This window comes from Microtus ochrogaster, chromosome 8 (genome assembly GCF_000317375.1).
Source record: "Microtus ochrogaster isolate Prairie Vole_2 chromosome 8, MicOch1.0, whole genome shotgun sequence".
NCBI classification, from domain to species: domain Eukaryota; kingdom Metazoa; phylum Chordata; class Mammalia; order Rodentia; family Cricetidae; genus Microtus; species Microtus ochrogaster.
Genome location: NC_022015.1, coordinates 68,050,272 through 68,058,571, shown reverse-complemented (window position 1 = coordinate 68,058,571; position 8,300 = coordinate 68,050,272). Strand labels below are relative to the sequence as shown.

At 46.5% G+C, this 8,300-nt stretch overlaps 2 protein-coding genes across 4 annotated transcripts in view; both read left to right on the top strand.

The window, feature by feature from the left end:
- Tctn3 (tectonic family member 3) overlaps window positions 1-4,376 on the top strand; it is a 16,552-nt gene extending 12,176 nt beyond the window's left edge. The window contains exons 14-15 of one of the 2 annotated variants that reach the window (XR_003377316.1): window positions 369-1,516; window positions 4,219-4,376. Coding sequence is in view for 1 of the 2 variants with exons in the window: in XM_005352259.3 (XP_005352316.2) it covers window positions 369-605 (237 nt within the window). In the remaining variant the exon portion in view is untranslated. Of the gene's footprint in view, window positions 1-368; window positions 2,451-4,218 lie in introns of those variants that run through there. The other variant, XM_005352259.3, reaches the window with a different exon arrangement.
- Window positions 4,377-4,466: 90 nt separating this feature from the next.
- Aldh18a1 (aldehyde dehydrogenase 18 family member A1) overlaps window positions 4,467-8,300 on the top strand; it is a 36,126-nt gene continuing 32,292 nt past the window's right edge. For both annotated transcript variants that reach the window (XM_026781486.1, XM_005352258.3), the window contains exons 1-2: window positions 4,467-4,615; window positions 7,322-7,437. In XM_026781486.1, coding sequence (XP_026637287.1) covers window positions 7,350-7,437 — 88 coding nt within the window. In that variant the 5' untranslated portion in view covers window positions 4,467-4,615; window positions 7,322-7,349. The remainder of the gene's footprint in view (window positions 4,616-7,321; window positions 7,438-8,300) is intronic.

The window sequence follows — 8,300 nt, the reverse complement described above, 5'->3', positions numbered from 1 at the left end:
CCAGACTGGCTAGTTAGAGACAGTGAAAGTCTCTTTTGAGACAGGGTCTTGTATAGCCCAGACTGGCCTCCAGTTTGCTGTAGTTAAGGATGCCCTTAACCTCCTGATCCTCCTGTCTCTACCCTCCAAGGACATGTGTGCCAGGCTCTGAGACTGAATCCTTAGGTTTACCTGTTCACAGTTCTGGGGCCATGGGCTGTTAGAAATGTGTTTGCTTATATCTCACACAAAGAGAACTACACAGGACTATTCCAGGAGAAGATGTATATTGCTTAGAGCATGTTTATTTTCAGTCCAAAGAAAATAGTTCTGGTGGAGATTCTGTGGAATTCTAAGGAATTGACTTACCCTTGCCTCTCTTCCTGTAGGAGCACCAGAGAGGAATAGAAGTACCTTTGACAACTCTTGTGAACTTTGTGGACATTACTCAGAAGCCAGAGCCACCAAGGGATCAACCTCAAACAGACTGGAAATTGCCGTTTGATTTCTTCTTTCCTTTCAAAGTGGCATTCAACAGAGGGGCCAGGGCTCAGAAGGACTCAGCCTCCCCTGTGCTCATCCTGTGCATCTTTCTACTTGGGGTTCTCAGCTCACAGACTAAGTGAAGAGAGAGCGATCAGGTTTCATTTTTCCCTATGGGAAATTCTAAGACAGCCTGCTTGTGTTGGCTAACGAGGTCCTTGCTTTCTCATGATTACAGGAGGGCATTTAGGGAAGCAGAACCTAACTAAAGGAAAAATTTCCCTCATTTTCCCACTGTGTAACCTTGACTGGCCTGGAACTCTCAATGTGGACCAAGGCTGGACTCAAACTCATAGAGATCCCCTGCCTCTGCCTCCCAAGTGCTGGGATTAAAGTCATGCACCACCATGCCCAGCCAGGAATCTTTATAAGTTGAAGATGTATTCCAAAAATCCAATTAAAAATATTCCATCATTGTAACTCTCTGCTTAGGGCTCCACAGGCCTCCAGGTAGACACTGGGTTCTCTGATTCTCAAGCCTGCCAGTCCCCAGTCTCCGTCTCTTCACATCGTATTCTGTCTGAATGTGTGCAGCATCTCCGCTGCTCTCAGGCCCATGTTCCTGAGAGCTGTCACCCAGAGTCATCTCAGAAGGGCTGACAGTTCAAGCCAGGAAACTGCTGGCTCTATATCTTGTCTGGCTCTTTTGCCAAAGTGTGGCCACACTCCTTGCCCAGACCTGAGGTAGGAAAATTGTTCTTTCTATTCATTTTCCAAAATGGATGGAATCCCATCTTCTCACTAGCAAATGACCGCACCGTTCCATTCTGTCTTGGTGGTGTGGAGAAATACAAGCAACTGAGACTCTGTTCTGCTCAGTGGCATCGTGGCAGAAGTTGACACCCTGTGATACACCGTATGTGATGTTTAAAGGGGAGTTAGGATTCTAAACTGTACAGTAGTATTCAAATCGGGGCTTGTGTTTTTTCCTAGGGAGATACTCCCCTTCACTCCAATTTTATGCCCGTGGCATCTATTACAAATCTGTTTAAGGGTAAGTCTTTGGTGGTTTGCACAGAGTCCTGACTGCCTGGCCAGTTCACAGATAGTAACATGCAGAGAGCTTTCTTGAAGACATGGGTTCCTATTCTTGAGTGAAGACAAATTGGTTGAGAATTAATAGGAAAAATTTGAAACTTAAAGACTCATACTGTCCTTTTAATTAAGAAAAGTTTTGAGGGAATAAATGCCATTATATATAATTATTTTAAACATCAAGCATCGAACATTGAAGATTAACATGAAGAGTAACTCCAGTGAAACATGCAGTCCTCACCATCTGCCTCTGCGTGGTGTGTGCCCCTGGATACACGTTTGTTTGGAGAGAGACAGTCAACATGGCTTTCGCCTCGTAATGAGGTTGGCAGAAACATCAAAATCTACGGGCCTGGGAAAGTGAATGGGAGCGGGGAAGTGACCTGGGAACCTGGGAGGCCCAGGTGTTTCCATGGACTAAACTTACCATAGGAAAATTACGGAATGGATGAAACAGATGGAGGCTCCCCTGTGGGAATCTGAAAGCCAGGCAGAGAGGATTGAAAGTTTTCTGTTCTACCATGTATTAGTGCTTTGAACCCCAAAGTTTCGTCCCTGCTTCAGGAGAGAAAATCTGGCTGTATATCCCATCTCAACTGTCATAGTAAATAACCAGTTTCTCTGAAAGAGGCCAAAGTCTCACAGCAGTTACTACTAAGGGCAGACAGGACTTGGGAAGCTGGCAGCACAGTTCCCCACAGAGTCTTGTTACATAGGGGTTATCTAGCTAAGTACTTAAAAGTTAATAATCCTAAATTGTGGGCTAGCTGACACTTGGAGCCAGATACTGATTCTTTCCGGAATCAGTCCCCCACTCTGTTCTCCTATGCCCAAGTGTCACTGGAAGCTTCTTCAGGCTTATTATTAACTAGCTCTTACAACTTAACCCATTTCTATTATTCTGTATTTTACCACAAGGTTTGTGGCTTGTTACCTCACATCTTGCTTCTCTGGTGGCTGCTGGTATCTCCCTCACTCTGCCGTCTTTCTCCCTGTCTCTCTGCTTGGATTTCCTGCCTGGCTCTGTTCTGCCTGGCATTGGCCAAATCAGCTTATTTATTAACCAGTGATAATAAAACATATTCACAGCTTATAGAGAGACATCCCACATCACCCAAGACTATGAAACTAGTCTGTTCTTAAAATTTCTATCTAACTAAAATGGAACCTTCTAAAATTTTCTTTTAGGTTTATTTTATATGTTTGAGTTTTTTGCTTGCATGTATTCTCTGTACCATACACATGCCTGAGGATGATGGTTGGCTCTTAGCCACTGAGCTCCACTTAAAATTTTAAGTGACCAAAACAAATTACAAAATATCACAGATACTCTATAGTTCTATTTTTTTAAAATAAAAATGTTCATATATGTGTGAATGGGAAACAAAACTTAAATGACTACATGTCAAAATGACATCTTGTTTTATAATCAGAAAATACTATATTTTGAAGAAACCTGATATCCTCTAAAAAAAAAACCCTCAGTTTATTATGTGCAGGAATATTGTGTGCAATGACCAACTTCCCTTTTTGTTGATGTAGTCAATATCCCAGGCCTGTCTAGAATCGTTCCCATGTGTCTGTCACTTTGTGATCTGCTGGGGTTCTTTTTTTTTTTTTCCTTTCTTTCTAGACAGGGTTTCTCTGTGTAGCTTTGAAGCCTGGAACTTGTCCTGGAACTCGCTGTGTAGATCAGACTGACCTTGAACTCCCAGAGATCTACCTGCCTCTGCCTCCCAAGTGCTGTGTTTAAAAGCATATGCCACCACTGCCTGGCCTTTTTTTTCTTTCTTTTTATTAATTTTTTTCATTTATTTTACATCCCAACCATAGTTTTCCCTCCCTCCTCTCGCTCCCTCCCCCAGTTTCCCCTTTTCCTTCTCCCCCACCCACTCCTCCTATATCTCCTTTCTGAAAGGGACTGGCCTCCCATTGGAGTCAACAAAGCATAGTACAAGTTGATGCAGAACCAAGCCCCGCCCCCTGCATCAAGGCTGTGCAAGGCAACCCAGCATGGGAAATAGGTTCCCAAAAATCCTGCTGGGGTTCTTTAAGATAAAACACAGACTGAGCCCTGCCTCTGGAGATTCTGGTTCACCTGTGGAAAAGAAGCAGGAAACAGGGACTTTAAGACTCTTTTATAATAGATTGGCGATTAGGAAATGGGGAAACTGACCTCTGCCTCTGGAATGCTGGGATTGCAGGAACTGCATCCAGCTTAACAAGGATGCTGTCAACAGTCAAGTTTCTTTTTGGCACTGGGGGGTCAATTCTGGGGGCGACTGAAGAGGCGGTAAGCCCCCTTTATTGAATGAGAAAATGAATTAATAGGTTCAGCAGACTTGTCAGGACTACAAAAGCACAAAGCACCAACTTCCAACCACATTGTGCCTATGTGCGATGTGAGGAGAACAGCCAGCTGGGAAGAAGACAGCTTGCGCTCTTGACACATTCAGCTTTGGAATAATCAGTTATTAGAGATTAAACACACTGTTTTAAAATGCAGTATTCTTACCACCGCCTTTGCGGAAAACACTTGGGCTGTTATTTCCGGATAACTAGGTGCCAACTTATTTTATTATGGCGCCATTTGTTTTCAACCGCCAGTTTTTGTTTTTTTTTTTGGGGGGGGGGTCTTAATTGATCCAATCTATTTTTCAGGCGAGCCTGCCGTACAGATGATCACTGCCAAGCATTCCTTACCAACTCCATCAGCAACTGGGAGCCAACCCCTTCTCCACCTGGCTGGGAAGCTGCCTGGGCCGGCTCCTGTCTGGGTGCCCGGAGCCCCGCCCCTATACTCTTAGGGCGCGCTTGGAGGTGGGAGGGGGCCGCCACGTGGAGCGTGGGCGCGATTCTCAGAAGCGCCTGCGCCGTCGCCGCGGCGTAGCTCGGGTCGGACCCGTCGCCTAACGTCAACGGCGCTGGCGCCGCGGCCGGGGTTCACTCTAACGCGGCTGACGCAACGCCGGAGAGCGGGGACGTAGACGGAAGAAAAGGCGGAGGCCAGGGCAGCAGGCGCGGAGAGTGGGCCGGGACTGGGGTCGGCTGCTAGCAGGTAGGCGAGCGGGTGACACTGGGTGAGGGTGCACTCGGGGCGTGGAGGACACGCGTGGCGCATCCACGGGGGAGGGGATGGGAGCGGGTCGGGGGTGGTGGCTGCTGGGGACACTCAGGTGCTCTGAGATGCTGGTGCACAGCTCCCTGTGCGGGGCATAGGAGGCCCCGGGTATCTGGCGATCTCTTAGGTATGCAACCAGGTGGAGGCCTGAAGACCCTGCAGCCCCTTCTCACCCAGATCCTGAACCGGCTTCCAGTGCCCCAGCGCTGTGAGTAGTGATACACCTGATATGAGCCGCCGGCACACCCCCACGGCCTGGGTCTGCAGTTGTCTGTGCTCACGCCCTGACATATGGGGCCTGTGCATGGTTGATACTCCCTGCAGCCAGGGTTACCCCAAGAGCCCCTGCGTGCGGTAATTATCTCTTGGCACAATCAGGGTGCCCTCAGAATTTTCACTCATCACGCCTCACCCCAGCTTTATTCCCCCACCCTCTGAGGCAGGGGCATTTATCTTTGGGCTTTTGTCTTTTTGTTAAGTAGTGAACCATGAACTCAGCATGTGTTTTTCTGGGTGGTTTGTTGAGACTGAAGTTCACTTCTCTAAGTGAGATAAGAGCTTTCAGTGTAGTTGTGGATAGGTACTTGAGAGATGTTCTGAGTTAAAATGTAAAAACGTCTCAGTCACACTTTGGGCCTTTATATCTCTTGTCTGGTTTTTGCTGGCACAGTAAACTGCCAGGTTGAACCAGTCCATTGCACCGAAAGAACAGGCTACCTACAGGGGACAGAGACAAGGTACAAGGGAAGACCCGATGATTGGGGAAACAATCTAGAAACATGTATGTGATTAGATCAGGTTCTGTTCTGACCCAGGGTGCTATGGAGCTCAGGCTGGCCTTGAACTGGCTACGTGCCGAGAATGACCTTGAGTTTCTGATCTTTTTGCCTCTCCTTACCCCCAACTGCTGGGATTACAGGAGTATGGTACCTGCTCAGCTGCCCGTGAGTGGCTCTTTTGACCTTTTTGTGTCGCTGAAGGGAATAAAAAGTGGGAAGCTGAAGACGTGTCTGTGCCTTTTAAAAGGTAGAGGAGGGAGACAGACATGATTCCCGTAGTGATCTCATGCTGTCCTAACCGTTATTATCCCTCATTTACAGACGAGGAAATTGAGGCTTACAAAGTTCCAAGTAAACCTCCAAAAGTCATACCCCTGGCCAGGATAGAGCTAACACCCAAGTCTGCCCAACTCTAAAGTCGTGTTCCCCAGTCTGTGTACCCTGCACCAAAGGGAAGTTGATAACTCATTTGTGGAGAGCAACAGTGCCTGAACCAGCTCACCTAGAGGATTATGTTCAGCTTTGACGGCTAGAACTGCAGAGAACGGTGCAAAGGGGCTGCCACCAGAAGTGTGTCACTCTTAGCCGTCCCTCACCGCGTGCACTCATCAGCCTGCCGCCATATGTTTTACCGCAGAGTGAGCCTGTCGTCTCCTCTCTCTCCGTGTCTGCGCTTCCGTGCAGAATAACTGTAGAACGGTGCATTGCTGTGGATCCGGGGGCCTGAGGAAAAGGTTGAGTGGGGAAAGTGCTTGCTGTGCAAGCGTGAAGACCTGAGTTCGGATCCCTAGCACCCATGTAAACTCTGGGTGTGGTGATACACCAGAGCTAGGGGAAGGAGACAAGCAGGTTCATTGGCTCACCAGCCCGACCAAAACAGCAAACTCTGCATTCATTCAGAGATTTGATCTCAAAAACAAACAAAAAACAGGTTGGACCAAGATAGAACAAGACACTTGAATTGACCTCCATGTTTGCAGGTACCCCAACCACCACCACACACATAGACACACATAGGATTTGGAATATATCCCCCAGTCTATGAAGCACAAGTTAAAGGAAATGCAGTTATTTTTCTTATCTTGTGAAACCCCAGTGGCCTTATAGCATAAGAGCTCAGTAACGATAGACTTGTCTATGTGCTTACAAGAATGAGTGAGTCCTCTACTGGGTTTTTGTATGTCTATGTGTGGGACATTCTTTGTCTAAAACCTTAGGTTTGACCCAGGATAAGAAAATTTTCATGGCCACTACATCCTCACTGTGGAGATCACACACATACATTCATAATAATAAGTGCAATAATAAGATGCTAGCCATTTACAAACATTACCCCCCCTGACCTCCAGAGTTTACCTTAGATTCCTGCCTCAACCAGGACCCCTCCCCTGCACCCCGCCCCCCACTTTTCCTCTTGTGCTGGCAAGAACCAAGCTGACATTTCAGTTCTGCGAGCCTCCACGTTCGGTTGGGAGACAGTGGCAGGCTGCTGTTGAGGTTGGATTTGTTAATCATTAGAGAGCCCTTACCAGGAAAGGAAATATAATGAAGATTTAATACTGACATTCAAACATTATATCTTAAAAATATTTTATCATTCAAAATATTCATTGTATCTAATTACTGTTTGGTATATAAAAAGTAAAGCAGTTCTTTAAAAAAAAACGGGGGGGGGAGTGAAGGAAGCTCTTTGTTCTTTTTCCTATTCCTGTAACACTGAGGAGGTGGTCGTTTCTCTAATATAACAAAGTTTAAATCACGTGAGTCACAGTTTTACGCTAAGAGAGGGAGCAACAGTTGAGAATGTAATGTGTTGTCTAGCATTTTTCCTGACCGCGCCCCCTTTAAAAAATTCTTCCCGCAGGTGTTTGGATCCGTGACCTCGTCTCGCCATGCTGAGATACTTACACCGCTCTGGGTTCCAACCCTTCAGCCAGCGTCTGCTGCCTTGGGTCCAGTCTGTAGCTGTGCCCAGATTGCGTATGTACCGCTGATGAGTATGTGGGGAGTGAGGTGGTCAGAGTGGATTGCAGGCCAGCAGAAGTATACAGGACGCTGCCTGCTGCTGGATGCTCCCAATATTTGTTTTTGTCAATAATGTGGTTTTTTTTGGGGGGGGAGTAGTCTTTCCTCTTGACTCTTTTTTTTTTTTTAATCATTACACTTATAATACTGAGCCCTTATATCCTTTACCCAATTTCAAACAGTATTTCTAGCTGGATGCTAGGATTAATACAGTGAAGATAAACCATTGGACCTTTGTGTCCATTTCTTTGTTATGACTGCCACCTCTCCCTTAGCCCTAACCCTTGTCCACCACTAATCTCTTCTATGACTTATTTTTTTTTCATTTGTAGAATACTATAGAAATGAAATCATCTGAAGTGTGGCTTGAATTTTCTGGGTTGCTTTACTCTGTCTTTTTGGCAGGAGTGTATGTGTTTTTTTGTTTTGTTTGTTGTTTTGTTTTGGGTTCTGTTGTTGTTTTCCATTATTTCAACATGGTTCTCCAGAGCCTGATCTGAGTAGTAGCTAACGGTGAAGGCAACCCTCTTAAAATGGTAGCGAGAATGACCACTCTCACTAAGGATATCCGGGCTTTGCCCTCTCAAGGATGCAGAGAGGCTATGCATAACGCCACATTGGACACGCATGTACAGGCTTTATATGAACATAGTTTTCATGTCTCAGAGATGAATGCCCGAGCGTGCAGTCCTGACTTGTAGGTGCCCGTCCTTGGTGAGGTGCGTGGTGCAGGCATGTCCCTGCAGTTTATCGACGTGTGGTGCAGCCATGTCCCTGCAGTTTATCGACGTGTGGTGCAGGCATGTTCCTGCAGTTTA